This window comes from Vombatus ursinus, unplaced genomic scaffold (genome assembly GCF_900497805.2).
Source record: "Vombatus ursinus unplaced genomic scaffold, bare-nosed wombat genome assembly UNPS02014801.1, whole genome shotgun sequence".
NCBI classification, from domain to species: Eukaryota; Metazoa; Chordata; class Mammalia; order Diprotodontia; family Vombatidae; genus Vombatus; species Vombatus ursinus.
Window position 1 is genome coordinate 15,842,189 of NW_020954579.1, and position 14,146 is coordinate 15,856,334.

Genomic DNA, 14,146 nt, shown 5'->3' on the forward strand with positions numbered 1-14,146 from the left:
TCTATCTATCTATCTATCTATCTATCTATCTATCTATCTATCTATCTATCTATCTATCTATCTATACATATTTTTTTTTCCTCCAACTACCCTAATACTGATGAAGGTTTCATGAGTTACTAATATCTTCTTTCCATGTAGGAACATAAACAGTTGATTTCCTTTTTTAAAATGCCCTGGACTTATGATGAAAAATGCTATTTACCTTCAGAGAAAGAACTAATGGAGTCTGAATGCAGGTCGAAGCATACTTTTTTTTTTAACTTTATTTTTCTTGGTTTTTTTTTTTTGGTCTGTGTTGACTTTTGCATTCACTTTGAGTCTGCAGCAATCAATAAATATTTACTACATACCCATCATATGCCAGGCACTGTGCTTGGCACTGGGCATACAAAGACAAAGAAAATGAAAGTCCCTGGTAGTGGTTCAGTGGATAGAGTATTGGAGTTGGGGAGGCCTGAGTTAGATACCTAACTCATATGTTTACTAGTTGTGTGACCTTGGGCAAAGCTTTCAGCCTCAGTTTCCTCATCTGTAAAATGGAGATAAGAATAGCACCTACTCCAAGGAGTTGTGAGAGTCAAATGAGATAATGTATATAAACAGCTTTATGAACTTTAAAGGGCTCCTCTTCATGAGGAGAGATAACATGATATATACAAAATTTATGAAAAATAAATTCAAGGTAATTTGGCCGCAGCTAAGGCAATGAATGGGCAGCTAGGTGGCACAGTGGATAGAACACCAGCCTGGAGTTAGGAAAATCTAAATTCAAATCTAGTATCTGATAATTTGCTAGCTGTGTGACCCCGGGCAAGTCATTTAACCCTATTTGCCTCAGTTTCCTCATCTGTAAAATGAGCTGGAGAAGGAAATGGCAAACCACTCCAGTATCCTTGCAAAGAAAACCACGATTAAACAATAACAAGGCAATAAATAAAAGCACATGATAATAATAACAACTGACAATTATACAAGATGTCCCAGAAGCTTAAATAGATTGAAATAGCACCAAGACTTTTGGGACACGTTGTATAACAATATAAGGTTTACAAAGTACTTTGCATGTATGACCTAATTTGGTGCTCTTAAAAATCCTATGAGGTTTTTAAGGGAATAAGCACTTATATTAGCATCTTATATATAGCTTATATATAGCATATATATATGTGCCAGGCACTGTGCTAAACACTTTATGAATATTATCTCATTTGATCCTCACAAAATCCCTCCTAAGGTAGGTGCTGTTATTCCTATCATTTGAGGAAACAGGCCAACAATGGTTAAGTGACTTACCCAGGGTCACATAGCTAGGAGGTGTCTGAGGTCAGATGGGAACTCAGACCTTCCTGACTCCAGGCCCAGAGATCTATCTACTGCACCACCTAGCTAGACATTAAATAAAGGAAGCAACAAGGGAGAAATCAACCAGCCTCAGTATAGAAAAAGGAAAACTGAGTAGCCTCAAATCTCCCTCAAATCCCTGCAATAAATCAGAACTCAGGCCTCGTTTGAGTCCCAGCTCTGCCATTTATAGTCACCAGAGGTAATCCTATCACCTCTTTGGCCTCAGTTTCCTCTTCTGTTAAATCAGGGGATTAATCTAGATAATCCCTTCTAGCTCCAACCCTATTATTCAGTAATGAACAGATACAGGACTACTTGGTCTTTACTTTATTTGAGTGTGAATCGGAGCTGGGGTACAGGGACTTTTTTTTCTCAAGTAGTTTCACAGCTCTAACCTTTCCAGCCTTAACAATACAGAATTCTGTGGGACCTTCTGGCAAATCATTTAATGTCTTTTGACCTCAGTTTTCTTATCTGTAAAATGGAGGACCTAGACTAAGTGACCTCTAAATTTTTCTGGTTTTATGTACAGCCTCCCACTAATCTTCCTGGAGCATGGAAGAAACATCCGGCACAGCTGGGCTGAGAGTACAGGCAGTCCCCGTTTTTGCCCATTTCTCCTCCAGAGTATTAAATCTCATTCCATTTCTCCAGCTCCCTCCCACATCTGGAATAGGCAGGGTGCCAAAGTCTTCATTAAGGGTGTATGAATAGAAATAAAGGCAGCAGTTGTATCATCATCAGTTGGCTTTTTTTTTTAAGATGCCTTATATTTGAAGTTTGGTGGAAGAGGAGGGGAAGAGAAAAACAATCTTAGACACCCTCAGAGCCCTCTGTCCTCCTCCCAGCAGAGATCAAAAGTGATAACACCTCTTACTACCCCCTTGCCAACAGGGAGACTGAAGCCTGGAGCCACCACATATCAGTAGTCCTTGCTTCCAGGTCTGAACTTTGGGATCAGTTAACTGGGGTCTTTCTGGAAACAAGGATGTGACCCTATAAGTCTATGATCAGCTAGAGAAAATGAGTGTGAGTTGAGATATTGGACATAAGAGGGAAGGAGGACACAGCCCAGGGGCAAGATCTGTAAATCCGTGTACCAGGAGCGAGATTGTGAATCATACTCATGCATCCAGGCTCTAACCAAGAGACTAGCATTGTGGGCCCAAGACTGATGCCAGATGCAATGAGACCAAGCTCTGGCCCTCTCTTAGCTCTCTCCCTTCCTGCTGGAAACACCCCCTCCCCCTTCCTGAATCAGCAGTGATGTCACTTCAGCCACCTCACCACCACCCCCCTCACCCAGCCACAGAGGCTGACCCATCCTTGTTCCCCCTCCTTACAGAAAAGCCTGCCTCCCACTTTCTTTGACTCGGTTCCCCTGGGATCCCAGTTGCCTCTCCAAGTTCCTGCTCTAATCCTGATAACCCCAGCCAGCCCCCTTCTCCCCCTACCCGTTTTTCAAGCTGAATGGAGGGTGCTAAGGGACTCCCTTCAGCGTCCACCCCCTCACTACACATTGCTGACTAGCCCAGAGTCCCGAAAGGGGGTCTGTTGCATCCTCCTTAAGTTGGGGGGAACTTTTCTGAGCTACTGAGGTTCTCCCAATCTGAGTGGTAGGGAGAGATGCTGGTTCAGCCAAGGGCAACTAGGAATCACCCTTCCTTTCCACAAAACGTTACAAAAGGCGCCCCCTCCCTCAAGTTTTCAGGGTCACCCCCTCTTTTTTTTCCTGACTCTTTCAAGTACTAAAGAGGTACTTTGGCAGATGTATCCTCCCTGAGATTGGGGTGTGTGTGCTTCTGGTGGTGGTAGCTGAACAAGGGGATGCTCCAGTCCCAGGACACCACTTCTCCTTAGGATGTTGGGGGGTGGTAGAGAAGGGTAAGAGGAGAAAAAAGAGGAAGAGGAGAAGACGGGGGAGCAAGAAGAGGAGAAAGCCAGGACTTCCACTAGTCCCCAGCCCTCTGTCAGGTCAAGGTAACCACTGGCAGCTCCCTCGTTTCTTCCAGAGCCCCGGCAGCCTGGCCGTACGCATCGCCCCCGGAACGCAGTGCGCCCCGTCGGACCACCCCCGCCCCTAGCCGCAGCGGTCTGCCAGGCAGGGGGCTCTCCAGCTCCTTACCATGCTCCAGGTCCTGCTGGTCGTACCAGGACTCCTCGTCCTCCCCGGAGTAGTCCTCCATGCCTCCGGCTCTCCGCATTGGCCCGTCCGGGGCGGGCCGGAGCTGCGGCGTCCCTCCTAGCTCAGGGCCCGGGGCTCCGGGCCCGGGACAATGCGGCGCAGGCAGGCGGGGCCTCGGGAGGGTCGGGCGACGGCGCCCCACTCTGCGCCGCGGCCCCTAGCCATCGGCCCCCCGGACGGGGCGGACGCACCGGCCTCTCCAATCACTGCCTCCGCTTTCCCCGGGCCGGGCCGGACTGGGCCGGGCCAGGGAGCTCCGGAGCGGCTCGGGAGTCTTCTGCAGCCGCGGCGGCACAAAGGGGCTGGGGGGCGGGGACGGCGGGAGAAGGAGGGAGGGAGGATAGAGGGAGGATGGAGGGCGGGGAGAGAGCGGGAGAACGAGAGGCGCGGGGTCCGTGCGCAGCGCAGAGCAGCTCCGAGGGCCTCCCGGAGCCCCGGAGACGTTGCCAGAGCCACCCGCACCCAGCCCGCGCGCAGTCACCGGCTCAGTCCGGAGTCAGCCCCGTGGCTGGTGCCGCAGATCCCGCCCGCCTGCCGGGCAGCCCAGCCGGCAGCTTCTCTTCCCTCCCCAGGTTCGGTGGAGGGGGTGGGGAGGAGCCTGGTCATATCACTGGACCTATCAGGAAGCTGTATGCAAAGCAGGAGGAGGAGCCAGGAAAATGAAGTCTCCAGTTGTCAGAAGGTGGAAGGGATCTATCAAGACCAACTCCTTCGTACCTCTACCTGAATGCATGCCTCTACTTCTTACCTGTCCCTTTCTCTTTTTCTCACCGCCAGCGCCCTAGTCCACCTCGACTTCTTGACGTCTTCTTGACTCCGCTCTCTTCCTTCTGCAATCACATCAGTAGCCCTCTTTTCCATTGTGGGATCCAGATGCTGAAACATCAGGAGGGATCCTGTTGTGCTGGGGCCTGTGTGGGGCAATTTCTGACTAGAAGCTGCTCTTGCATGTGCCAACTAAGGCAAAACACCAACGCTACCTAGGCTCCTCTTTTCCCTCAAGACTGTCATGGAAGGAGCCCGGGACTTTGAACCCAAGAGCTTTAGGAATAGCAATGCTTCTAGTCCAATGCCCTCAGTTATCCTGGGGAGCAACCCCTGTGGAGATGCAGCTCGGCAACTGCTCCTGTAATCTCAGAAAATTCTGGCCACTAAAATCTTTGGCATTGTTATATGGTTCAACATCAGAAATTAGTCTAATTTTATCAGTGGAAATGGCATAAAAGAGGTATTACCATTTGCTTTGCCACTGTACCCTAAGGATTGTGGGACTTTTCCATCTGACTGGAAACTGAAAGCTTCCATATGTGTTCTCTCCCTTATTAGAAGGTGAGGTCCCTGAGAGCGGGAACTGTCTTCCTTGTATCCTCAGCACTTTGCACACTGCTTTTCAAATAGTAGGCATTTGCTTTCTTGTAGCCTTCTGTTGGGACATCCATGGCCATGCTGGTGAGAAGGCCTTTGAGAAGGCAGATTAGTGCTGCAGAGAGTGCTGGATTTGAAGCCAGAAGACTTGGATTTGGATATTAGGTTCTAATATTTACTACTTTTGGCAAGTCACCTGGGTCAGTTTCCTCATCTGTAAAATGATGATGTTGGGTGAGGTGACCTTCGAGGTCCCTTCCAAGTCTAAATTAATGATTCTTCTACACCCTGCCTTTGGGCCCAGGTCCATTTTTTCTAAAATATTCCAGGTAGATGAAAATTGTTTTGAAAGAAGGAACAGTCTTTTTTTTTTTTTGGAACAATTCCAACAATAACCTACATTTATATAGCAATTGAGGTTAGCACAGTGCAAAACTCACAACAGCTCCAGGAGGCAACGCAAGTATTATTATACTCATTTTACAGAAAGGGAAACTGAGGCCCTGAGAGGTTAAGTGGCTTGCAGCTACTAAGTAATAAGTATTTGAGGCAGGAGTGGAACCCAGGTAACATGACAAAAGTCCACTTCAACCAAACTTTAAAAGCCCATTTTATCTTGCTCAGTCCTCAGGGAAGATAGATTCTTCCTGGTTAAGTTTGAAACCAACAGTTAAAAGAGCTCCTTCCCACCCCCATCTTGTATTCCCTAAAAATACAAATCCAGATATGCAGAGATCTAGAAATAAAAGACACAAAAAGAAACCCAGGTATCTTGACCTAATAACTAGATGAACATTCAGGCTGATTTAGGGGAACCAATCACATGATTAGGAGTAATGAAACACACACCCACTAGACCACTCCCCTCCTCCCAACTAGGGATAAAGAAGCTGTCTACTTATAACCCCAAATTGTCTTTGCTGTGTCTAGTTCATCAAGTATCTCACTCTCCATCCTCATCTCCCCTGTCCTCTTTTCTCTAGGCTTCCACTGCCCCTTCTTCTGGCACCACCCGGCCTCCTCCTTCCTCCAAGAAATGACAAAGGATTGAGAATTCATGTTACTAATCTGATATTGCTGGGTCTCTGAACCTATTGCCAGGTTTCTGAACAAATTATCGATGACTAGCCTCTATTCAAACAGATAAGGAGAGTTTTCAGCTGCAGGTCAGATGGAAAAGGTCTCATGGTCTTTAGGGAGCAGCAGCAAAGCTGATGGTAACATCTTTTCTTTAATAACATTTCCACTGATAAAATCATATTAGTTTCTGAAGACAGTGCTCTCTATGGCCCTGAATCTTTTGATTCTGATGGACCAGGCAGTGGTAGCTGATTCTGAGAATAAGGAATCGTCATTTTCACAGACTTCTAGGAGATGTGAAGATTCTCAAGAAATAACCTAGTCCTACCCATTGCTTCCAGGCCATCCTAAATTCAGTTCAGTTATATTTGAGTCAACAAACATTTATTAACTCAATTCAATAGTCAACATTGAGTAAGTATCTACTCTGTGTAGTACACAGAGCTAGGCTCTGAGCATGAAAAGACCACAATAGTGGTTCTTGTTCTAGAGGATCTTCCATTACAGAATGGGGTGGAGAGGAAAGAGGATACAACATGCAAACAAATAAGTAAATACAAAGTAATTTCAAGAGGGAAAGAGTGAGAAGAACTACTGTGGGAGAGATTATTTGTACAAAGATGAGGAGGTAGGAGATGGAATATTATATATGGAGAACAGCTAACAGACCAGTTTGACTGGGTGGGTGTATGAAAAAACATGATGTGGAAAAAAAGTTGGAAAGATAGGTGGGAACCAGATCATTAAATGCCAAACTCAGAATTAAGTAATAGGGCACTATGCTTGAATGACACGGGGTTTGGAGGTAGGAAGGTGGGGGGATAACACTTGCCATATTAAATTGTTTCTCAGTCTTTTCCTAACCCTGACTCCTACACTCCATTAGGCAGTAACTTGATGGCAGGGACTGTCTTTAGATTTTCTTTGTATCTACAGCACTTAGCCCAAGGTCTGGCACAAACTTAATAAGGTGCTTGATAAATGCTTATTGACTTATTGATGGACTTATGAACTATACCCTAAGGTTCTCATTTCCTCTGTTAGATGAGGTCTTCAATCCAGGCTCAGACAGACTTCAGAATCCTCTCTGAATTGTGACTATACCTGATTGTTCTAAAGTTTCATAAACCTCAGCCATATCTTTTCTGCCCTTAGTCCCAGCTGTTACTTAATGCCACATATGTCAACAAAAGTAAGTTTCTGGAGTACCCTTTCCCGTGGAGAAGTTTACTCATGCTTTACATGGCTTTACTCAGTCATCTACCAGTCTCTGCTTGAATGACCTAAGAGCTGTGGGGAAATTCAAGGACGAAACCATAGAATTGTTGGCCTTCATTTCACGCATGTCCTAAATGCCAAAGCACATGGAAATTGTCAATGTGCTTCTTCATTTAAAAAAAGTTGGTGGGGGGCAATAATGACTGAAGACTGGTGAGATTCTCCACTATATTGGGCAAAATGATGGAGGATTTTTTTGTTTTTTAAAATTTAAATGTTTTGATAGTATTTTATTTTTTCCCCAGTTATATGTCAAGAAAATTTTTGTCATTCATTTTCACAAGATTTTGAGTTCCAAATTTTTCTCCCTCCCTCCCCTCTCCTGAAAATGGCAGGCAGTTTGATACAGTTTATACATGTGCTATCGTGTAAGAAATATTTCAATATTAGTCACAGTTGTGAAAGAAGAAACAAAAAAAAACATGAGAAAGAATAAAGTGAATGGAAAAAAATATGCTTTGATCTGTATTCAGAGTCCATCGGTTCTTTATCTGGATATGGATAGCATTTTCCTTCCTGAGTCCTTTTTATTTGCCTTGGATCATTGTGTTACTCAGAAGAGCTGAGTCATTCATAGTTGATCATCACACAGTGTTGTGATACTGTATGCATTGCTTTTCTGGTTCTGCTCATTTCACTTTTTTGGGGGGGAGGCTAAGCAATGGGGTTAAGTGACTTGCCCAGGATCACACAGCTAGTAAGTGTTATGTGTCTGAGGTCAGATTCAAACTCAGGTCCTCCTGAATCCAGGGCCGGTGCTCTATCCACTGCGCCACCTAGCTGCCCCTATGCTCATTTCACTTTGCATCAGTTTGTACAAGTCTTTTCAGGATTTTCTGAAATCTGCCTGTTCATTATTTTTTATTGCACAATTGTATTCCATTACATTCCTATACCACAGCTTGTTCAGCCATTTCCTACCTGATATGGGTATCCCCTCAATTTCCAATATTTTGCCACCATGAAAAGAACTGCTACAAATTTTTTTGTACATGTGGGTCCTTTCCCCTTTTTTATGATCTCTTTGGAATACAGACCTAGTAGTGGTATAACTGGATCAAAGGGTATGCACAGTTTGGTTGCCCTTTGGGCATAGTTACAAATTGCTGTCCAGAATGGTTGAATCCATTCAAAACTCCACCAACAATGCACCAGTAGTCCAATTTTCCCACATCCTCTCCAATGTTTATCATTTTTCTTTTTTGTCATAGCAGCCAATCTGATAGGTGTGAGGTGGTATAGAGTTTTTAATAAAAGGTAGAATTAGTGAAACTAAGTAGATCTAATAGGTTACGGGTAGAATGAGGTGATAGGAATGATGATGTTGAGGTTTGCAAAGCAATTTACAAGTATTATCTTACTTAGCCTTCCCAACAAACCAGTGAGGCAGATGCTATTATTATTCCTTTTTACAGTTAAGGAAACTGAGGAACAGAGAGGTCAAGCGACTTGCCCATGTCACATAACTAGCAAGTATCTGAGAGAATATGGCTTCTGTAAGGACAAAATCATATGTGATTATTCTACCAGTGTTCTTCAAGGAAATAAAAAGTGGACAAAGAAGAACCAATGCATGTGATTGAAACACTATGCTTCATCTTGCTGTGATTCCTAGGGGGCAGGGCTGTGATTGCACTCAGAGGGCAATATCTATGAAAGCCACCAGGTGGTGCTTCAAGCTCAGGCTGCTCTAGCTCACTTCCATAGCACATTCTGAGAAGCAACTTGGTTCCAATTTTGAGCAATCCACTTGCTACCAGCTGACTTTGCTTAGACCAAAGTATTACAATGATTGCTTTTCTCACATTACTGTCTGATGTTTTAAATCTAAGGGTATGATTTAATGCCACTATAATTCATAGTGCCCTCATTCCCTCAGTATTCCAACCTCTTTCCCTACTTTGCATATGACAGGATTGCTCTTTTGACTGTAGATTAAATGGACTCTTTATTACAGGGAAAATTAAATGAACAATCCTGGCTTTAAGCTTCCTGATCAATGCTCCTTGTGAGGTACAAAATCTCAGTTCCCTCCATCCATTCCTTTGTGCCTGGTATTTCCCAAATATGCTCACAAACCATATTGGTAGGGGATCATCCACTAAGCATTTTGGTGTTAAAATATTTGGAGGCAATCTCTCTTGTCATTTCACCATATTCACCTTCCATTATCTATCTGAATTGATAATGACTTCCTTCTTTATCTCTCCTTCACTTCTGTCTCACGGGAAGAGGTGGTCATTCTCCTTACCAAGGGGAAACTCTCTATTTGCATAAATAATCTCATTCAATCCTGTCTTCTCCAACAAAATGCCCCTCTCCAACACTCCCACTCTCTCACTTATCTTTAATCTCTTGTTATCTACTAGCTGTTTTCCTGCTGCTACAAATATGACTATGTCTTCCCTATTCTAAAAAAAAAACCCACAAACAAAACAAAAACCTCACTTGATCCATCCATCCCCACTATTACCCCAAATAACATCTCCTTTTCATGCCTAATCTTTTTGAGAGGGCTATCTACAATAGGTACCTCCACTTACTTTCCTCTCACTCTTTTTTTTTTTTAACTCTCTACAACCTTGGCTTCTGATCTCATAATTCAACCAAAACATCTTTCTCTGGTATTACCAATAATCTATTAATTTCCAAGTTTAATGGCCTCCCCCCCCCAATCCTTATCCTTTTTGACCTCTCTACAGGTGTTAACTCTGTCAATCACCCTCTTCTCCTTGATATGCTGTTCTTTCTAGGTTTCCATGACACCTGGTCCTCCTCCTACCTGTTTAACCACTCTGAAGCCTCCTTTGCTGGATCTTCATTCAGGTTATGACCACTAAAGGTGAGTACCCCTCCAGGCTCTGTCCTGGGACCTTTTCTTTTCTCCCTCTATATTATTTCACTTGGTGATCTGATCGACTCCCATGGTTTCAATGCTGATGATTCTCAGATACACTCATCTAGCCCTAACCTCTCTTCTGACCTCTGGACTCCTATCACCAACTGCCTATTAGGTATCTCAAACTACATGTCTCATAGACATCAATATGTCCACAACTCAACTCTTTATCCTTACCCTAAAATCCCCATTTGGGGTTTTCTTGGCTAAGATACTGGAGTGGTTTGCTATTTCCTTCTCTAGCTCATTTTTCAGATGAAGAACAGGGTTAAGTGGCTTGTCCAGGGTCACACAGCTGGTAAGTGTCTGTGGCCAGATTTTGAACTCATGAAGCTGAGTCTTCCTGATTCCAAGCCCAGTGCTCTATCTACTGTACCACCTAGCTTCCTGAACAGGAGCTTAATAAATAATTATTACCTGACTGATTGATTGCATTTGTGGATTCTTCTAGCCAGCTACAACACCAAGTTCTACTGGATAATTTATGGTTGATAAAGGCTGGTTTCCAGAGGGATCAGGGGCCATTTCATTGCCTCCTTCTGTAGGACTCCAGTGTTTTCCAGGCATCTTTTCCATAACCATTTGTTTTTGTTGTTTAGTTGTTCTCTGTCATGTCTGAGTCTTTGTGACCCCATTTGAGGTTTTCTTGGCAAAGATCCTGGAGTGGTTTGCCATTTCCTACTCCAGATCATTTGACAGTGAGAATTTAGGCAAACAGGGTTAAGTGACTTGCCCAGGGTGACATAGTTAGGAAGTGTCTGAGGCCAGATTGGAACTAAAGTAGATGAGTCTTCTTGATTTCAGGACCAGCACTCTACCCACTGTGCCCTCCGTAACCACAATGATTCTCTATTCAAATGTCCTCATCACAATGCAGCATTAAGATAATCTTATGCACCTGCCTGCTCACAACATAGAGATAGGGGACTATTAGGACAAAATATTGCATACATTGTCAGATATACTCAAGCCATTAGATATTTTTGCTTAATTACTTTTCTTTTGTCACAAGGGAAGTTGAGATGACTATGATATAGTGACAAAAGGCTTCCAAAAGTTGTTTTTCTTTTTATAGAGTGACTATAGGCAACAGCTTTTATGTGAAGCACTCCAGGCATTTCACCTTCATATTTTCAGTGTTTTGAAAATGCAGAGGGGAGCAAAAACCTGGCCAAGAAAAGCCATTAAAAAAGAGATGGGTCACCATGAGATTGAAGGGATTTTTAGTTATAGGTATCCTCAAAGACAGAAAGGAAGGGTAGAAATAAACAAGCTCTTCTTTGATTAAAGTCTTAATGATGGTATATGCTTGGCCTTGATTCTCTGGCCAGTGTTATTTAGTTAGTCTCAAGGCCACAGTCTAATCATCTTTCTGAGTTCAAATCCAGTCTCATACACTTACTAGCTCTGTGATCCTGGGCAAGTCACTTAACCCTGTTTGCCTCAGTTTCTTCATCTGTAAAATGGGCTGGGGAAGGAAATAACAAATCACTCCAGTATCTTTGCCAAGAAAACCCCAAGTGGAATCTTGAAGAGTTGGACACAACTGAAACAACTCAACAATAACAGCCACAGTCTAAAGACAAAAACATCCCAATTCCCTTGAGAGAGAGATGGAACTAAGCTAGGCAAGATGGGCAGTTACCCAGGATGTGAGTGGGCAGGGGAGGGTACAGTGTGGGATAATTTTAGGTATTGCTTTTTATAATTGCATGTATTTTTAGTGTCAGGAAATTCTGTTCTTTCTAGAAGGTAGTTCCCTGGCACACTGTAGGTGATTAATAAATATTTGTTGATTGATTGATTGAGTTGCATCATTGGTGCATTTAACTTAATGAGAACTCAGTTATATTCTGGGTAAAATAAAAGAAAGAGGGAATAATTTAAATGGTGCCTGCAATTCTACCTGACATTCTACTCAATGAGTTTATGCACCTGACTGAGTGTTAGATGGGAAATGTGAATTTTCCTACTCACCCCTCCCCTTCACTTGAGCCCTCTCCAATAGAATCTGCCTACTTCTGGCCATCCTTGAGTCCTTCTGGGTAAGGGAGGGGGCAAGGGGAGGTCAGGGAGAAATGGGGGGGGAAGCAGCAGCTGGGAGTTTAGATTGGGGGAGAGGCTGGGTCTCATCCGGTGGCTGCTCCAGTCCCAGTCCAGCTTCCTCAACCCAGTCTGACTGGCTAAGAGTAGCCAGCTCTTAGAGTCAATCCTTATCCCAAAGTTAGGAGTCTGACTTGCCAACTTCCCTTTTCTACACTGTGCCAACATGCCAGAGGCTGTTCACCTTGGAGACTTGTGGAGAGAGGGTAACATTGATTATATTCCATTTTTGCTTTAGGGGTTGACTTTAGGATAGACTCCTTCAATACTCAAAGACGATACAGGTTGGACGAAAAGGAAAAGCCCACAAACTGTGTTTGCCTTTTGGGGGAGGGGAACTGGAAACCATAGGGTGGCACTATGAGTCTGGAGTGAACTGTATGCCCATGTGGGAGAGCAGGAATTCACGGCACTGTCAGAATGTTGCAAAAACCAAGATCAACAGGGCAGGAGCTAATGGACTATTTGAGTGTTCTATATTTCTGTATCTGTTTATGGGAACCTATGGCCCCCTTTTTTTTGTACTTGAGCTGGAACTCCTTGTACTTGAGCTGAGAAACCTAGATGTTAGCTTAGACATATACCAGGAATGTACTAGAAGATTGTCCTAAAGCAACTTCAGGTAGGAGTAATGAGCTGCAGAGAGAAACTGAGCCTTTGACTATCACAACTTCCCTGTGTGATCAGATGGTCATTGAACAAGGATATCTCTGTTGTTATTGGTAGCTAGGTGGCACAGTGAATGGAGTGCCAGGCCTGGAATTCAAATCCTGAAGACCTGCCTTCAAATCCAGCCTCAGACACTTAGTAGCTATGTGATCCTGGGCAAGTCATTTAACCCTATTTGCCTCAGTTTCCTCATCTGTAAAATGAGCTGGAGAAGAAAATGGCAAATCACTGTAGTAACTTTGCCAAGAAGTCACAAAAGAGTCCGACGTAGCTGAAAACAACTAAACAATGACAAAAATCTCTGTTGTTATAACTTTCAAAGAATTTAGAAAATTTTTGACACAGGCATTGGGAGACACTTATCAATAAAGATTTTAATAGCCTATTTTGGACCCTAAAGGTTGCCACTATAGTTGGATGTGGCTGAAAGTGCTCACCATGCACTTGAGTGTAATATAGACCATCTTGGAAACCCATTTCCTGCCACTCTAAGGCAATGTGAGGCATGCAGGGAGGTCACATACTTCCATGTTCCAATTAAACAAAACTACTTGCTGTTCCAATTACACAACATTCCATCTCCACCTCCATAATTGTGCACAGGCAGTGTCCCATGCTCTCACTTCTCAACTGCCTCTCAGATTAGCTTTTTTCTTTTCTTTTCTTTGGTGAGGCAATCAGAGTTAAATGACTTACCCAGGGTCAGACACAGCTAGTAAGTGTCAAGTGTCTGAGGCTGGATTTGAGCTCAGGTTCTCCTGACTTCAGGGCCAGTGCTGTATCCACTGCACCACCTAGCTGCCCCTCGCTATTAACTTTTTTCAAGGTTCTCCTGAAGAGCCATTTCCTATACAAGGTCTATCCTGATTCCACTAGTTGTTAGCGCTGTCCTTTCTCCTCAAATTACCTTGTATTTATTTTGCATACAGTACTTTGGACAACAGTGGCTGTCCCATGGAATCTGAGTGGGGATCGGCCTCTGCCCTGGCCACTTCTAGTTACACGCGTGCTCCGGTTGGGACGCTGCCCACAGAACGTTGAATTTAGGCTTGGGCATTTGTTTTCAGTTATAAAGGACATACACAGAAGCTTCTAGTTGGTCTCCATGTAAAACACCCTTTAACCCTGTGATGAGGGGTTTTGTCAAAGACAAATGATCATTGTGAATCACTCTCACTCTTTCTTCCCAAGTGCCTAGTGTGTTAAGCCTCTATGCCTTG

The 14,146-nt window shown here is 43.9% G+C and overlaps 1 protein-coding gene across 1 annotated transcript in view; it reads right to left on the reverse strand.

The window, feature by feature from the left end:
- CDR2L (cerebellar degeneration related protein 2 like) overlaps nt 1-3,591 on the reverse strand; it is a 22,430-nt gene extending 18,839 nt beyond the window's left edge. Inside the window, exon 1 of the mRNA XM_027873035.1 lies at nt 3,473-3,591. Within this exon, the coding sequence (XP_027728836.1) occupies nt 3,473-3,551 (79 nt within the window). The 5' untranslated portion in view covers nt 3,552-3,591. The remainder of the gene's footprint in view (nt 1-3,472) is intronic.
- Nucleotides 3,592-14,146: the final 10,555 nt, after the last annotated feature.